We start from the raw sequence: 18,307 nt of genomic DNA, 5'->3' as shown, positions 1-18,307 counted from the left end.
AATATTTCAGCATAAAAGGAAAAAAAAAAGGTATCAAACCCCTTAAAGTAAAACACTTCCATTCATAGGAATAACCTTCTCCTCCAGAATTTTTTTTTTTTTTTTTTTTTTTTTTTTTTTTTAAAGAAAACTGCACATGAAAAAAAATTTTTAGTAAAACAGGCATGGCAGGAAAACAAATGCTTCAGCATGTCAAGTATTAGTGCAGGAAGGTGGATTATTTGATCCACAGTATAAATAAGCTTTATGTGCAGCGTACATTAAATAACCATTACACCCCACTCACGTCATACACAGATGCTCCTCAGTGAAGATGAACATTTATCAAGTAATTAAAGTGTATGTAGTGCAAATGTTACAACCAAGTATTCTGCACATGCTACTTGCTTGTTTTAAAGTTATACAAAGATGTGGTGCCTGAAATCATGGACATATATACACCTTTGTCACACTTGGTACAATGTCCTTAGTCACAGAAATACCGATGTGTTTATATATATTGTATACATATTCGTTTTCTTAAAATGTGACCACCACATCAATACAGTAACATAAACACAGACTAAAATCAATACCTGCTTCCAGATGCTCCAAGGCTCAGAAAGTTTGTGCTTCTAACTCTTGCAGTCGTTATGTGCCCCTTCTTCCACCTCACCCTTCTGCCAGTTCAGGAAGGATACACAGTCTCTTCATGCCTGTGCTACACAGGGTGAGGGCAACCAAGAGGAATAAGATGATGACACAGGCACCTAACTGCATTCCTCCACCACTAGTTCCATGCCTCATGATGAAGGGTTGAGAGAATTTCTCCTCCACACCACGCATTGGTGGGAAGGTTGTTTTTGGAAAAAAATCATACCGTGCTTTCCATATTATAACTGGCAGCAAATCAAGGCACGCTGTACTAATTTTGTAGCATTTAGATTAGCGGGTTTTGAAGGGGATGCTCACTGGGGAAGGTCCGAAGGTCTCAACTGGCTGGTGGGCCTGGCAGGGCCATACAGAGTAACAGATGCTATGTGATTATTCTGCATCACCTGCAAAAGGGTGGCAGGGAAAAACAATTTTGCTTTTTAAAAATGTCACACATCTCAAAGGGGATTTCAGAAAAACCAGCAGCGACACAAATAGAACATTTATTTCCCTGAAATAAATAAGAAAACAATAAGGCAAAAAGGACTTGTGGTAGAGGGGATATCTTTTATTAGACCAACAAGACTTTTGCAAAAATCTTGTTGGTCTAATGAAAGATATCCTCTCTATTATGAGTCTGGATTGCCTTTTCCTATAGACCAATATGGCTACAACCAGGATACCTCACAATAATAAAATAATATTAAAAAAATAGAACAGCTGGACTTCAAAGATTAGCTATATATTTATTTCTCTACTTTCAGGCTTCAGTGCTTGTCATAACACAAACATTCCTCCCACCCATCCACAAGTATTTAGAAAAATCAGTAAGCATGTCTCCTAATAGTACGAGTCATTGATGACGAGCTACAAATACCAGTTCTGGCACATGAAAAAGATTCAGATCTGGGGATCTCACTTCTCTTAAGCTCCTTGATAATATAACCATTCTTGAATACTAGCTTCTGCAATGTGGAAAAGCAGAAAGAGTGCATTAAAAGGAAAAAGAAGCAAACACCACACTATTTTCTGCTGCCCAAATGAAGATGAATGTTTTCCTAACCTCAAAAATCATTCGCTGCAGTCCAAAGCAAAACGTTGATCCAAATGGGTTAGTGTTGTTTGGAGAGGATGACCTTAATTAAAAGAAAAGGTCTATAAGAAATAATAACCACCCATGAGTACGTGGCAAAATATCATGCAAAGTGAGTTAAAATGAGAGGGATCACATTTATTTATATTTTGCTACACTGCCTGTGGATTCCAAATGACTCACTCCCCCAAAAGTTGCTCTCCGTTTAATGCAACAGAGGACTCCGAGTACCTCGAGCAGCAGCAGGCAATAATTTTGGCTGGAGGGCCGCTGACCAAGTTTTGGCAAGCTGTGGAAAGACGCATGGGTAGCCCTGCCCCTGGTCACCATCTTGGGATGGGAAGTCACATCCTCTAACCCCTAACCTTTGCCATTAGAAGTCCCTCCCCTTGCCCCTAGAAGTACTGCTTTCAGCAAGGGGGTTTGCCATCTTGGAACCAGAAAAATACCAAATTATAGCCTAAAAATCAAACATCTACCACATTAATTAAATTGATTTCAAAAACTATTTTTGTTCTGATTTACATGCGTTGTGTGGTGTTCATAGACGTGATTGTATAATAGCTTAAAATGAAGTCTTACTCAAATATATTATGGGGGGCATAGATTTTTGGGGGGCTGTGGGTGTGTGGTAATGTGGGGTGTAGAGGAGGGGGGGTGTGGGAGCATGTGCATATGTGTGTAGATATGTGGAGCGTGGGTGAGTATGGGGTTTCTCGGGGGCTGTGAGTATGTGGAGGGGAGAGTGGCTGAGAAAGGTTGTAGCATGTGTGGAGGGGGACATTATGGCAGCGCGAGCTGGGGGTATAGGGTACAGGTAAATGTGTATGGTGGGGTGTGTGGGGAGGGATTTGCCCTACAAACATGCCCACACACATGCACACCCACCCACCCACCCCCTTCCCTCATTGCCCACAGCCCCTGCCATGGCAATTGGAGCCCCTGCCAGCACTCCTGCCAGCCTGGGCTCTGCGCTCCTGCTGCTCCTGGCCCCGGGGCACCAAGCTCCTGCTCACTGTCACTTCCCTGTCACTTTTGCCATCGCTGCCCTTTTGCCATTTCCCTACCTTCCAGCCCACTGCTGCCGCTTCCCCATCCCCCGCTGCCTGCCCACCACTCTGGCACCATGCGGTTCCCAGCTGCACAGCCAAGACTGCAGCAAGCACCAGGGACTGGCCTGGCCTGGCCAACACTGCGCAGAGCCAGCAGAGAATCACTGGGACCAGACTGGGTAGGGCTGGCTCCTGCCAATTCCTGTGGCCTGATGCAGTTAAGAACCACATGGTGTGGGAGCGGCCAGTGGGGGGTGGGGGCGGGAGGGAGAAGCAGCAGTTGTGGGCGGGAAAGTGGGGAAATGGTGGTAGCAGCAGCAGTGCAAGGTGTGTGGCAGCAAGCAGGTGGGCAGGCATGAATGCAGCGATGGCTGGGTAGGAGCACAGGGCCCATGCCAATGCCCCAGGGTCAGGGCTGGTGGGGGCCCAGGGCGGGGTGACAGGAGCTCTATCGAACTGGGCTAACTCCCCCTTCTCCCTGATGGTGCAGCCTGGCCCAGTTCTGTACAGTCCCTGCCACGCTGGGCCCTGCACTTCTGCCGCCCCACCTCAGTCTCCACTAGTCCTGCCCAGCTGTCACTGCATTCATGAATGACCACCTGCTTGCTGCCATGCATCTTCCTGTCCTCTGTCGCCACCACTTCTACCCACCCCCCAGCTGGCCACTCCCACACCACATGGTTCTCAGCTGAACTTGCAGGACCCAGCAGGAACCGGCCAAAGGGTGACTATCCATGGTTCTCCCCATTCTTAGTTGAGTTTCCCTCTTGGACAGAGGGAGGTGGGGAACAGCCCCAAGGTCACCAGACCAGAAGCCTCTGCTAGGTAGAGGCTTCCAGCTGGGGGTGGGGAGGGCTGGGAGGAGTGGGGCCTGGCAGGCCTTCCTGCTGCAGCTACTGAATCCCGCTGCCAACTCCCCAAGTCTTGCTGCTGCCGGTGCCTTGTCATCTTTGACAAGCAACCAGGGGCAGATGATGATAACTTTTTAAAGTTTTTTATGGGCCTTGTGGGCTGGATAGAATGGCCTGGTGGGCTGAAAACCATATTTTGCCTGCCCCTGTCCCAGAAGTACAAATTAATCACACACAAAAAAAAAAGACACACACACAAATAGGTAACAAAAAGAAAAGATTAAGAAAAGAAGCTTGTGGCTAGCTCCTTTTACCTTTATAGTCCCCTTTCAACTTTTTTTTTTTTTAACTGTAAATTAGTTACACTATTTTAAAATATGCTGGGCCATGGTGAATAGACATCTAATATGTTTAATACCATGTTATTCCTGATTAAGGTAACTTCCCCCTTTCGCCAAAGAGAAAAGTCACCCTTGACTTAGACATGGGGTTGATTTCTGATCACAACAATAAGGCACTACTGTATTGAACAGATGATCCTGTGTGGCACCCTGAAGGGACATAATGGGTGCTCTTAGGGTACTGCACAGGGTCATCTGCTCTGTCACGGTAGCAGAAGAGAAGCTGACCCTTTGCAGCCCAGACTCTGTGGCTCTTAAGCATTCCATTTAAGGTAATAGCTAGGTGACCCAGAAAAGTTCACAATAGCTAGGTGACCCAGACTCCCATAACCCTGTAGTTCCCAAAGATTTCCATGGGAATGGACGACAGGCAAACCAGAAGGCCAGAAACTCTATAATCCTGGTGTGACACTGAGGTTTCTAGACAGCTGGCTCCACTGCAGGGATTAGGGAGCTGGGATGTCTTGGGTTTTTAGTAGAGGTGCACTGATACATTAGTCCGATATTGGATCAATATTGATATAAAGAAAATTGGCTGTATGGAGATTGGCCTCATGGAACGAACAATTTGGCCGATAAATGCCCATGCTGTACGCAGCTCTAACATAGCACTCAGGCAGCGTGGAGAGCTGCCTCCTGCTGGTAAGTCCAGAGTGGGCAGATCAATACCCCCTCCCTCACTGCAGGGGGTAGGGTTAGGCAGTGCCCAGGCAAGGCAGGGGGTGGGGGCAGAACTATGGATCATGGGGAGGGGCAGCCCCCACCACTGCTTGCACCCTGGGAAGGCGTGTGCCCCCTGGATTTGTACAGAGTGGGGGAGGGGAGCAGGCTGCACATGGTTTTTCAGCACTGGGAGGATGCTGCATCCACCCCAAATTTCACTGCCACTCCACTCCCAGTGCCACCACCTCCAGCCACCCAGCTCAGCCCTGGTTCTTCCCGACACATGGGTGCAGGTGAGGCATTAAGCTGTGGCTGTGCCAGGCGGCTGGTGGTGAAATTTAGGGTGGATGCAACATCCTCCCAGTGCTGCTGGCGCCCACCGCTAGCCCCCACTGAGAAGAGCCTTGCACAGCTCACCCTGTCCAGATCCAGGAGGTACACACCCCACTTGTGCCCTCCCAGGGTGCAAGCAGCAGCAGCAGAAGCCACAAGCTGCACAAGCTGTGGCTGCAACTACCCCCCTACCTCTGCCTGGGCAGCGTCTGCCCCTGCCCCATCCCTCACTACAGGGGACATTGATTTGCTCCCCCCACGCCCCTTCCCTCCCCTTCCACCACACTGGACTTACCAGCTGGAGGCAGCTGTATTGGAAAAATCGGATCGGTATCGGCCAATATGTCTCCTTAAATATCAGCTATCGGTATCAGCTCCAAAAATCTGTTGGTGCACCCCTAGTTTTTAGCTCCAGTGTAGTCCGTGTGGCAGATCATTAGTGAAGCCAGGGAGCAAGAGCCACAGAGCAGCCTAGCAAGGTGAACCAGCAGGAACAAAACAAAACACAAAACAAAACTCCTACTACAGCACTTATTATAGCTAAATACACAGTCAAAAAGGCCAAGTCAGTTTTCTCTAAGCTGCATAGGTTGAACCAATACCAACAGAACTGACATTCAGTTTTTAATTGGGAAAGGTAGGGGGAGGCCAGTAGGCTAGGGGTGCTAGAGCATGTCTCCCAGCCTGCTGGCCATTACCAGCCCAGCCAACCGTCTCCAACTGGCTCTCTAAGACATCCCCCCACAGGGGGTTAAGGAGCCCCCTGTCCAGGTGCTGGCCCACCTTGGGGGAATTCCCTCCTCCCCCTTCCCAGTGGCTGTCTGCTTCAGCCACTGCCACAGGCGAGAGGGAGACGTTCTCTCAGCCACTTATCTGCCCATCTAGCCCAGCATGGGGGCATCAGGAAGTCCCTGCCTTTGGGTGACTTTCCCCCACACCCCAGCCTGGGGCAGCGCCAGGGAGCCAAGGGGAATTTTTCCCTTCCCAAACCCCAGAGCTGCTTGCCTTAGCTGCTGTGAGTCTTAGGCCGCCTCAGGGAACGGAGGGAAATTCTTCCACTGCCTGCAACTACTTTTGCCTCAGACTCACAGCTGCTGACGTAAAACTGGCTGTGGAGGAGCAGAATTTCCATTTGCTCCCTGAGGTGGCCTGGGACTCACAAGGGATAAGGCAAGCAGCTCTGGGGTTTGGGAGAGGAAGAATTCCCATAAACTTCCTAGGGTTGCCCCCACAAGGCAAGGACTTCCCCATGCCCCCATGCGTTGCTGCACAGACAGGCACCCAGCTGGGAGGACTCTTCTCTCCTTCCTGTGGCAGTGGCTGAAGCAGTTAGCAACTTGGAGGGGGGAGGGGAGAGTGCTGTCAAGGTTGAAAAGCCTCCACCACAGTGGCTTTCCTCCCCTCCATGTGCTGTGTAAACCCTGATGAGAGTGGTCTGGGGGCCTGTTCCACCCCAACCCCATGGGCTGATGCATCCAGGCAGAAAGCAGGCTGTGGGGCGAGCAGAGGGGTGAGGCAGTCCCTGATCCACTGGAGCAGACAACATAGCCCAGGGCTGCAAAGCATCCTGGGATGCTGGGGGACTACAAGTTAACTTGAACCAGGAAGGGATCTGGGACAGAAGCTCCATAAACTGGTTTGACCTAAATCAGTTCAGTCTGATCCTACATCCAACCAGGTTTATCTTACACCAGTTTTGGACATTTTGAAAGTAGTTTATGTGCACTGAACTTCTGTTTTGTTACAGGTTTAAACCAGTTTCTGGACACTTAAACCAGTTTCTGTATAATTTCTGTACCTAGCCAATGGGAACAGGCCGAAGTCCTTTGAAGTCACAATCAAGACTCATAGATTGCAACAGATTTTAGATAAGACAAACTCCGGAAAAAGTAAATCATATGGCTTCATGCTGTAGTTCCAGCATATTTAAGACTGATTTCTGGCCACAGCTTCTTCCAGATGTACCTTCTTATTACATTTTAGCTTTGTCTGTAACTGGCAAATTTCTTTAGCTGCACATATGAGTGTAGAAGTGCTTTGTGAAGCAAGCTGGGGTTGCACTCTGCTTAGCAGCCCAAATTGAAAAGAAAAAGTTTGATTTAATAATGCTTCACCCCAAATGTATGCTGCTACAGTTCTGGTGATTTCTCTAAACTAAAAGTAGAGCAAAATAATGGAAACTTGGACCACAGTAGTTTAAAATCCAATGCTTAATAGTAATAGTGTAAGCTTGGTAAAGACATGGTCATGGTTAAGTATTTCTGAAATCTCTAAAAGAGCTCCCCCTCTCTCCCTCCCCCATCTACCAGGTTGATAGCAACCTTTACTTAACTATTGTTCTGCAAACAAATGCAGTATCACAGCCCTGTGGAGAGGAGACTCCTGTTTTAACCATAGAAATGGCCTAACATGAAAAAGAATATTTAAAACACACTGCTGGACCTGTGTTTTTCAAGCTATTATAGAGGAGCTACCTTTTCTGGCAAGGAAAAGAGGTTTGGTTTCATGCCCATTCAAACCTTTAGGAAAGAGGGCTAATCAGGGCACCAATTATATATTTGTGTTGGAGACACTGGTTCACTAGGACCTGGACTCTGACTAAATGGGGACTCAAACTACAATCCAACGGTAACGCCATTCATATTAGATTTGAGCTGGTGGACAACGGACATGAAAAGATAGTAGGCCATTATTAATTCCCTATGTCTATCGCTTATTTTATACCAGAGAGACAGGACTGAAGTTTAACTAAACTAATTGTAACAGGGGAAGTGACTAAAGTTAATACCTGTCCTCGTTTAAACAGAACCTTCCTAAATCTTACAGTAAATACGTATTATAAACCTGAAATTTAAGTTATTTTGTCTTATCATTGGAACATTAATTACAGTATATTGGCTGCATTAGAAACATTATTAGCTGACTATTTCCAGGCGTTTTCAAAATCAGAATATGTAAAAACAAACATATTTCAGAACCTGATAGGAATGGGCTTATGAGACCTTTCAGGCTCTTTACCACCTTCCTGGATGCTTACACAGAGATTCATACAAGAGGGTGCTGATTTTAACCATGGCCTTCAGATACAACTAGAATCTAAGTAATCTCAGATACTATGCAAACCACAGCCGCATACTGTATCAATTATATTTTCATAGCTCTCCCCATTGCAGAGATCAGGATTTTGCAGAATTTCAACAATTTCTAGATAGAGGCAGCAGAACTGAAACTTCAACAGCAAAAGGTATGGACACACCACACTGATTGGTATTAAGCATTTGATAAATTGTAGCGAGTTGTTTATGTAGTAAACTGACTTTCCTATACACTAAAAGTGAAGTGGACCCAGTGCACTGCTCGATTACACAGTAAGTCACACAAATGTAGGTCGAGTTACCCCTTGGCAAAGTTTACTACATAGGAAAAATACTGCAAGGAATGTATTTTACACACAGTTTCCTTATAAATTTCATGACAGGGTAGCTGCTTGCTTAAAGCAAACCAGCTCCCTACCACCTAGTGGCCAAGAGCCGTAATAGCACCTATTACAGTTGGCAAGCTTGGGAAAGCTGGTTTTTGTCACTCCTTACTAGTAGAGCTTTTACTATGGAATAAAATCCAAGATAAATTACTCCAGAGCCATTGTGTTTTGTACCCATGCATTGAGATGGTAAAATCCCCACTTCCTCTGGGTAACTGCTACCATATTGCTAGTATTCTATTTGTAGCAAAAGTGTGCCCAGCTTGTGTCTTGACAAATGTACAGAGCATCAAAAAAAGAGAAATGTATTACCTGTGAAGCACCACTGGCTTCTCCACCGGGTGCCCAAGAAGGTCCTGAATACTGTCCCACTGCAATATTTAAAAGCTGTTAGAATAAAACTAGTCACACAATTGAAAGCTCCAGCTGAGACTTTCTGTACCTTCCTATGGGTTAAATTCCACTTCCTGTCGCAAACAGAACATCGTTTGAAGAGAGAACAACAACATTAAACTCTGCAAGCTTTAAACTCTGCAAGCATTATTTCAGAGATAGAGGTATCTGAAGTTTCCCATAGGGGAGTCACTCTCTTACAAAGCTTTTCCTTTCTCACTCTCAAAAACTTTTGGTTGTTTCTAAATGCAAGTCTTGGACATTAGCAGAACAGATGGATGGTTTGTCTATTTGGGAATTTCCAGTACCATTCATTTGGTGTGATCACTTAAAAAAAAGGGGAAAGGTCTAACAATGCAGTGAAGCATCAAGCCCCAAAGGTGATGGTCCGCTGTTCTCCTAAAGAAAACAGTGCAAAGTGTCCCGCTAAAACAAATCTTTTCCAGAATGAGGATGATCTAAAACATCTATGAAACCACAGCCTGAGGACTCTCTTGAGTTCTGTAAATATTTTGTACTGTTGTATGGGACTTCCAGTCACTACAATCACCGAGTTCCCCTCACAGGCCTGAACTGATTCTTCAAGTGGATAGGAAATAAAAATGTTATAAGTGTTAGTGTACTGTTCAGCCTCCAACAGTTAAGCGAGTGCCACTGATTTTGCCTGGACATGGGCTGGTAAAGACTGTGGAACCAAACCACTGAAGATTTTTCCACTTAATGTTGTTCATCTTGCTATGAAAAGCAAATATAGTGTTCACCCAAAAAGGTACTGAGCAGTCTCCTCTGGCTAGCCAAAGTAGTCTTGCCTTTATTTGAACTTTCAGAAAACTGTAATGAACCCTTTTCAGACAATAGAAATGATCATAAAAGTTTCAAAACCAAGTGTAAGTCACCCCCAGATCACAGCAAATTCCTTTAAAAACAAAGGAAAGACATATCTGAGAAAAAAATACCTAGTTAAATGAAATTCCTAACAATGCAGGGTCATCTTACTGTGACTAATGTTGTTTTTCTGTAATAATTAGAACCACCCAAAATTGTTTCAAGCCAAACTATTGCTTTTTTTCATTAATATTATACTCCAAAAATATCTTCATAGATTTCATAGACATTAGGGCTGGAAGGGACCTCGGGAGATCATCGAGTCCAGCCCCCTGCCCAAAGGGCAGGAAGTCAGCTGGGGTCATAGGATCCCAGCAAGATAAGCATCCAATTTACTCTTGAAGGTGTTCAATGTAGGTGCTTGAACCACCTCCACTGGCAGACTGTTCCAGACCTTGGGGGCTCGGACAGTAAAGAAATTCTTCCTTATGTCCAGCCTGAAATGGTCTTGCAGGAGTTTGTGACCATTCAACCTCATCATCCCTTGGGGCGCTCTGGTGAACAAACGTTCCCCCAGATCCTGGTGGTCACCCTTGATAAACTTATAGGTGGCCATCAGATCACCCCTGAGCCTGCGCTTTTCCAGGCTAAAGAGTCTTGAACTGTTCTAACTCATAACTCAGGGCCTTGTTACATGGTAATTTTGAGTGGCTCCTGGAACTCTTAACACCTGGACTGCCCACATGTTAACACATATGAGGCTCAAAATTATACTACTCCAAGGCAGGATTCCCTCTGATCTATACTAGGCAGCTCCTGTTATAGGAAGGTATAGCCACTCTAGGTGATACCTTAGTGTAAACATCCCACCAGCCCTGCTCTCCTGTTGGTCCAGATTGGGCTTGCTGCCCCCAGCCCTCCCCAGAACCCCAGATCCCTTCTTACTGCCCACCCTTTCCTTGTTTGTGGCTGCCCATACTGTCCCAGGGAAGAGTTAACCTGCCTACCTGGCTGGCCCTGCTGCAGCTTTCTGGGCAGGCTCAGCCCTAAGAAGAGCAGCAGCCCAGCAGAAGGACCTGGGCAGGCAGGTTAACCCTTCCTTGCCTGCTTCCCTGGGACAGATAACCTGACAGCTACAAGTAGGTGGGGGTGCAGTGGGGAACCCCAAAAGGTAGGGGAGGGACTTGGAATGGGAAGGGGGGGTGGGATTCTTGCCTTTCAGTCCTCCATGCTCACCTGAAGTGACTGCTCCAAAACTCAAAGCAAGTACTAACATCAACCAACATTTGTGCAGCTTACAGTCTAAGGTTTAATAGGGCCCTCACTTTAATAAACTGTGAAACAAAATACCAGGTACACTCATTGATTTGGTGCACTATTATTTCTGGGTTGTTTTTTTTTTTTTTTTAAACACAAGTAAAAAGTTTAAAATTAAAAAAAAAACCCAACTGAAAAAATGTATAATTCATGTAAAATTTAGTATGATGCCAGGGGGAAGAGGGGATTTTAAATTACCTTCTTTTAAAAGTAGTGTTTGTATACAGCTATTATACTACTGCAGCATGCATCATCTAGGTGGTTTATATCAAGAATTGTTGTATTTGGTTTTGTGAAGACTCACCTTGCTGTATGTTGTGCATGTTTCAGTCTGAGAGTCAGCATTATCTGTGAAAGATACATAAAGAAGACTCTGTTGTGAATTCCAAAACTATTTCAAATAGGGAGTATGCAGATGTCAAACTGACACTGTTTATACCACAGATTTTTTCTTCCCCACTTACGTCTATTAAAAAAAAGAAGCAAGCAAGTTGCAAATTGAGATATAAAGATTTAAGAGAATGAGAAGGAAGTATTCTAAATGTACAGAACAGATGCATCAAGACTATACATAGTACCAGATAAGAGGCCTAGCAGCAGGAATAAATTGACTCTCATAACAAGCTCTCTTGCAGACCGAGCAGTGTACTGAAAATGAAAGCTCTCATATCTGGCTCAATCTCTTCAAAAATAGTAGATTCTATTTTACCAGTCTCCCTTGTGAAAAGGGAAGAGGAACAAACCTCACCTGGCCCCCAGAATGGATGAACACAGATGCCAATAGCTGTTTTCTAGGCTGACTTTGCATGTGGATACTATTCTCCGAAGGGCAGAGAAAGCAAAAACCCTGAGAATATCAATCCTTGTTTCCTCCCAAAAAAGAAATCATCAGGGAGCATGGAAGGATACTACCACATGTGGGATTACAGTCAGAGAAAATCTGGGTCTCTGAATTGACTGCTAGAAATTTCCCCAGGCTCTGGGTACATTTATCTCTCTCAGGGTAATTGTGAAAATGAAAAATATCTTCGCCAGAGCAATGGGGAGGAAGTGAAGCTAATGGATGCCAAAAACTGCAAGCGTTCTTTAAATTTAATGGAAAGCTCATTTACATTTGCCACTCATTAAAAAACAAACAAACAGGAAGCTCTCTCTCATGTTGGTGGGTCTGCCGTTTAAGGAGATTGTCAACAAGGAGTTGTCTCATTGGGACCGCTGAATGTAAATGGGAGAATTCCAAGGCACACTGTGGCCAGATGGAAAAGACACAGATTTTTCAATTGGTTTCATACTATCAGTGCTTGCTTTCAAACTTCAGTGTGGTAGGCAGGGATTGGGGAGATCCAAGGAATTATAAATTCAATATCAGTTAATGGAACTACTTGGACTGAATTAAAAATATCACTGGGAGTATTCAAAATATTGCATAAAAGCCTTAGGGAAATTTTTGAAACAGAAAGTAAAGGGTTTTACTGCCTGCTCTCTTGGCCAGACTCAAAAATCTAATGTTTACTTATAATAAATATGCATATATATGCAGACATAAACTTTATTTCTTTTCCCTGACTCATTCCTCCTTCTTGCTATGTCTTCAGCAGGGATTCTGGTTTTCTCTGACAAAAAAAAAAATCTCCAATTTTTGGATTTAAAAAAGTAACCCCAAATCCACATTTTTCCATGATCAAAATGAAACACCACTGTATGTATGTATGTATATATTATTGGTGTTTCATTTTAATCACAGAAAGCCAGGATCCCTGGTCTTCAGTGAAAGTACCAAGGTTTATGAAGAAGAGCACTTTTAACAGAGATAATCAAGAGACAACGAAAGAGATCTTGGGCAGCAGTTTAACCAGCATCCTACATCCTTTTCCAGTATTAAAACCCCAATGCAGAAAGATGCATAAGCACATGCTTCAGGAAGTCATTTAATTTAACCTACTGCTCAAGGCAGAATCATCTTTATCTATGCATCCTATACAAGTATTTGTCTAACCTATTCTTAAAACTGCATTAGCAACCCTTATCCACAGGCTACAATGCCTGAACACATGAAGAACACTAACTTGCCACAGGTAAAACAGCAGGAGGAGGACAAGGCAGGAAGTTGTTTGTTAAAACATGATCACAATGGCCTTAATCAAGGAACACTTAAGCATGTGTTAATGAGACTATACATTACTAAATCAGAGCCAAAATGGAACAAGAAATTTAGGAAGCAGAGATCTATCCTTTTTCCTGAGTCTGGAAATTTCCAAGTATCTGTTAGGGAAAAACATATTCCACTTAGTGGAGGTTCACACTGTCATGCTTATACAAACTGACAGTGGGCAAGTCTACATGCCAGCTTCAGTGTGCCCAGGAAAAAATCACCTTTGGAGCAATCAACTCTGGAGTTTATACATAAGCAGCATGCAGAGCCAGGTCAGAGCAGCCCTGGCTATCAGGGGGCTCTGGGGGAATCAGCCTGCCAACCCAGGGCAGCTCTCCTTAGCTCAACTTGCTGCAGAGGGGCTGGCTGGGGCATGAAGGAGTTGTGCAGGCTGCCCCTGCACAAAAGCACCCTTGGGCCACAGCCTGTCCCTCCAGCATCTACATGCACACTGCTGCAGTTTTTTTACTTTGCAGTATTTACAAGTTCTATCCTGCTCCTGCTGCAAAGTAAATTAGTTTACTCCAGCCTAAAAGGGATGCACATGTAGATGCTGAGATGTTTACGGTGCAGCTAATTAGTCAATTGCACAGTAAAGTTTTCACACAGACACACCCAGTTTAATCAAAGTAGCCTTTCCAGGGGATCAGTTAAGGAGTAAGGAGAAGAAAAGTTTTATATGGCACCATGAAATCAATACCAAAAAGGTGCTTGGAAAAATAGGCTCAGGTTCACTGTGCCATTCTACAACTTTAATGAGCAACCCAATTTCTATGGAACAGTTCTCCAGGAAATCAGTGGTGTGTTGCAGCACACATACCTATGTTCTAAGAATAAGGAAACCATTACTTCAGTTTTATTAATGAACTGACTATAAAAGTTAAACCTTTAATGTTATTCCAAATGTACTACATTTCTCTGTTCAGAAGGTTTCACACTTCTACCTTCAGCGCTAACAACTTCTGCAGTTTAAAACTGCATTTGAAGAGAAAATTGGTCCTCTTTCTGTTTTTGTATTTTATGATACAACCATATGAAGTATAAGGATAAGCTACTCACCTCTCTTAATGGCCAGTGGAATCTTGAACTCACAACGATGGTAACTAAAAAATTGCAATAGTAAAGTTATTAGGAAAAGAAACCAGACAGAATGGTCTGACTGAACTATTAATTCATTAGCACTGACAATCTGACGAATGTTATTCTTTATGTGAACTGTTCTCAGCCTCAATGCTAATAAATTAAGGAGGAGAACACTAACACTTCATTTTCTTTATGAAGGAAGGAGACAGACTAATAATGAAGTGACAACATTTCCTAAAGTTTATTAAGGAAAGTCAATTGCATATCAAAACCCTGCTGATGCCACCAAGTTGTTGGAAAAATGTTCAGTGGAGAAACAATATTCAGTTGTTGGATTTTTTTCATTTCCCAATACTAAGAACAGGCTCTTGCTCTTCAGATTTCCTCTTGCTCATTCCTTAAGTTAAAGTCCTCTATAATTTGGTCCACACTTAAAAGTTTGGTTAGCCATTATGAATGTAAAGGGGGATAGAAGAGAAATTATCACTGACAAACAGTTAATCTAGTAAAAGTCACAAACACACTAATATACCAATGGAAGTATTTTCTGTTAACAATATAAGCTGCATCTTTAATAGAATTGCTAGTATAACTATTCCAGAAAATCCTTTCCAATATAGGAAAAAAAGCTTATGAATCAAATTGTTGTGGAAAACGTGTCAGAGGATTGAGACCAGATGGGAAATAAGATGTAGGAAATTTTAAAAAGCATTGTATTTGCAAATAATTATCTTTTGACATAAAGGAAAGGGTTACATTTCTAGAAAGTGTTACAGTACTACATACTGGTGTCTGAAAAATACATTTGCTACTAAGGGTCACCAGTATTTCAAAGAAAGGAACAGAATTCTGCTATGACTTATATAGGCTAGTACCACTTTTAGTGATTAGTATGATCTCAGTGTCGTCTGTTCTGAATGCTAAACTAGTAAAGTGCATGGCATATTAAGACAACCTGCTGTAAATATATGCAGATACATTCAATTGGTCATTTTGCTTCCATATAGCTGTAACAATCCAGTGTATTCACTTGTGTAGTTTTAATAGTTAAAACTTGCCATATACTGCTTTGTCTTCTTGAAAAGATACCCCAAAAAATGCATCTAAGGACTGTTCCTAAGGAGAAAATTAGACTAACAGAAGCTGAGAAAAATAACTTCTTGAGATAACATTTTAAGTTACCAATGTTCATAACTATTGTCTCAGAAGAAATACATTAACTAACTCTGCTGTGGTACTGTAGTTGTAAACATGTTGTAAAATATTATTCTGCAATACTTCTTACTGCCTCCAAAGACGACTGTGACTTCCCATACATCTGCAACTCAAAATAAACATGTGACTAGACCTCAAAGATAATCTAGTTCATTCGTGTCCTTCTAGGCAAAATTAAGTATTTGTAAACCATCCCTCAGAGAAGTTTGTCAGCCTGTTCTTAAAAACCTGCATGGATTGGAATTCTACTTTGTAGGTAACCAATGCCAGGATTTATTTGTTCCCACAGTAAGAAAGGTTATCCTATAACCCTAAATTTCTCCTTCTGTAATTAAGCCAACTACTTCTCAACCCACCCTACATACTTGAAGATTTACGTTCCCATTTTCAAAAACCTCCATGTTTCAACATTTCCTAAATCTCTCACCACTCTGTGTTGTCTTCTGATCTTTAGTTTTTCTACATCTTTCTTAAAATATGGCACCTCAAATTGGGTAAAGGATACCTACCTACTGAACAGCACAGGAAAAATGCTTTTCACATCCTTATAGCAATGGAAGTGTTGTACTTTTCCATTTTTCTTTCAAAATATACATCAACTCACAAAAGAACTGAAAAATAGCCCCATTAGTGGTGGCTTTAAATTCTACCCCATCAATAGTGGCCAAAAGCTGCTTGGCAGAGACTACAGGATTTACGGGTGGCAGATCCGCAATTCATTTTTAGGGTAATACTTTACACTTACATGTTGAAATTGTAATGACCAGGATAATTTGTATGCAGGACAAACTTCTTCACCTTGTGAGTATTTGCATCAAAAAGAATATCCTATTGCAAAAAAGGAGAGACATGAACAGAAAGAGTTGTGAAGGAATATAGTTAGGTATAATTACAAGGCAGGTATTTTAGAAGTAACAAGAAAAGGTGCTATTTAAAGAAAAAAAGAGAGAAATATCTGTAAATGCAAATTCATTACTTCCCCCATAAAATGCCAACCCAACCATAATTATATTACTAACGGGACAATGTATTAGTATTTGTAACACTGGCAACTTCTTTAAAAAAAGTTTGTCTGCCTATTATCATTCAATTTATACTCATTCAAGATATTTAGAACCTCAATTCCTGATCACGTTAAATTGAAGACGAGGATGGAAAAAACATGGTTACAAATACCAGAGAAACATGAAGACAGTTAGGCACAGGCATGCTTTTAAAGCATTTGCTGGGGCAAGAGGAGCTTAGAGTCTGTAAGCAGGAGCCTGTGGTTCCTACACATTAAGCATAACTTGAGATAGGAAAGCTTGTGTAACACCAAGATTAAAAAACTCCAAACTTTACAGAGCCTTTATGCACTGGTGGAAGTTCAAACAAACAAAGTCTCATCTTCCATAGTCAGATTTGTGAGGCAGCAAATGAAGGTTTCACAAAATATGAAACTCTGACATTAGACAATTATGAAGGGAACACTGGATGGACAATTCAAAGTTAAAATGGTTTTATTTATGGAAATCTTCAACTTACCACTCCAAGTGTGAAGTAGTTAAAGAAGTAGTCGTTGCATTTTGATGGAACCTGCTTATGAGGGGAGGGCGAATGAATTTTCATCTGCAAAAAAACCCACATTTAGATTTCCTTACTGATGCTTACATTAGTGAAGGTGTGGTCAGCAGGATAACATTCAACCATATGGTTTGTCCACACAATGATCTCTATTTAAGTTAAATCCTAAAATCTAAAATTAGAGATAGTGTAGTGTAAATTGTGTATAACATGATTTGCACAAACGGACTCTGTTTCAATTAAGAGAGAGGGAAATTTCAGAGACTATTCACATTAAACAGTTAGATCCTAGCTTTCTTCAACATTTGTGAGGATTTTCAAAGAGGAAATCCTACTTAAGGAAAAGCCAACAGACAAATATTGACAAAAAGATGGGCAAGGGATTTTTTTGGTCTATAACGCAATAAGTTAAGATTATTCTACTGGGACTAAATATTTTAACAACAAATAAGGGATTACACATTTTGAAAAAAAAACACCTTTCCATACTGTTCCATTTTAATGCACCCTCTACATCTCTGCATAGCAATGAGAGATGCTAAATCATAGTTGGCGAGTCACTTGCAATAAGTCTCAAAACCTATTGGTCATTTAGTCCTAAAGAAAGGAGTTTGTAGCAGATTCAACTTTGGTTTGGTGATAAAGTTACCAAATAAATATAACTAAGTTAAATAAATCTAGCTTGGCCAGGTCACCCTGTAGTGCCTGAGCACAGCAATGTTCTTCATTTCCTCTCTGGCACGATGGGCAAAGCCACCATTGTAAAATGCCTTCTCCCTGTAGTACTGAAAGAGCAGGTGATATCCAAGACATACAAATTCATCTAAAAATATTTGGAGAACACACACTGCATTGCCTTGTGCAGGAAAAAGGTTCATGGAGTTTTTCTACATCTTTCAGTAAATGACAAGTACAAAACTGATACTATTAGCAGTTTTCACTATTAAAACATTTGCTACAAAAGGTAGTTTTAAATTATATTTAAAATTGTAAAATGTCATATTTAAATGTTACCTGCTACTGGCAGTATTTTAACAACAAGAGCAACTTTTCAAAACACAAATGTGACCTTAGTTTTTACTTTTTTAAATAAAAACAAAAACAAGCAACCCAGCATTACACCAGTATAAAAAAGGGAGAAATAGAGGATGTAAACACCTGAACTGGCATGGGTGACTGGTGCCACCTTAGTCAGTGGGGGCATGTGCCCCCTCCTAGCAACCAAATCGGCAACTGGGGGAGAAGGAGGGGG

At 42.5% G+C, this 18,307-nt stretch overlaps 1 protein-coding gene across 5 annotated transcripts in view; it reads right to left on the bottom strand.

Moving 5' to 3' along the window:
• CUNH16orf70 (chromosome unknown C16orf70 homolog) overlaps positions 1–18,307 on the bottom strand; it is a 56,513-nt gene continuing 38,206 nt past the window's right edge. For 2 of the 5 annotated variants that reach the window (XM_019535644.1, XM_019535645.1), the window contains 7 exons: positions 17,017–17,100; positions 16,238–16,320; positions 14,254–14,297; positions 11,347–11,390; positions 8,820–8,878; positions 1,697–1,769; positions 1–1,037 (listed from right to left, as the gene is read on the bottom strand). In XM_019535644.1, coding sequence (XP_019391189.1) covers positions 948–1,037; positions 1,697–1,769; positions 8,820–8,878; positions 11,347–11,390; positions 14,254–14,297; positions 16,238–16,320; positions 17,017–17,100 — 477 coding nt within the window. In that variant the 3' untranslated portion in view covers positions 1–947. Of the gene's footprint in view, positions 1,038–1,696; positions 1,789–8,819; positions 8,895–11,346; positions 11,391–14,253; positions 14,298–16,237; positions 16,321–17,016; positions 17,101–18,307 lie in introns of those variants that run through there. The other 3 variants (XM_019535648.1, XM_019535646.1, XM_019535649.1) reach the window with 3 other exon arrangements.

This window comes from Crocodylus porosus, unplaced genomic scaffold (assembly GCF_001723895.1).
Source record: "Crocodylus porosus isolate Cpor-Errol unplaced genomic scaffold, CroPor_comp1, whole genome shotgun sequence".
NCBI lineage: Eukaryota > Metazoa > Chordata > Crocodylia > Crocodylidae > Crocodylus > Crocodylus porosus.
Note: the sequence above shows the minus strand (reverse complement) of the source record. Positions and strands in the feature narration are given on the sequence as shown.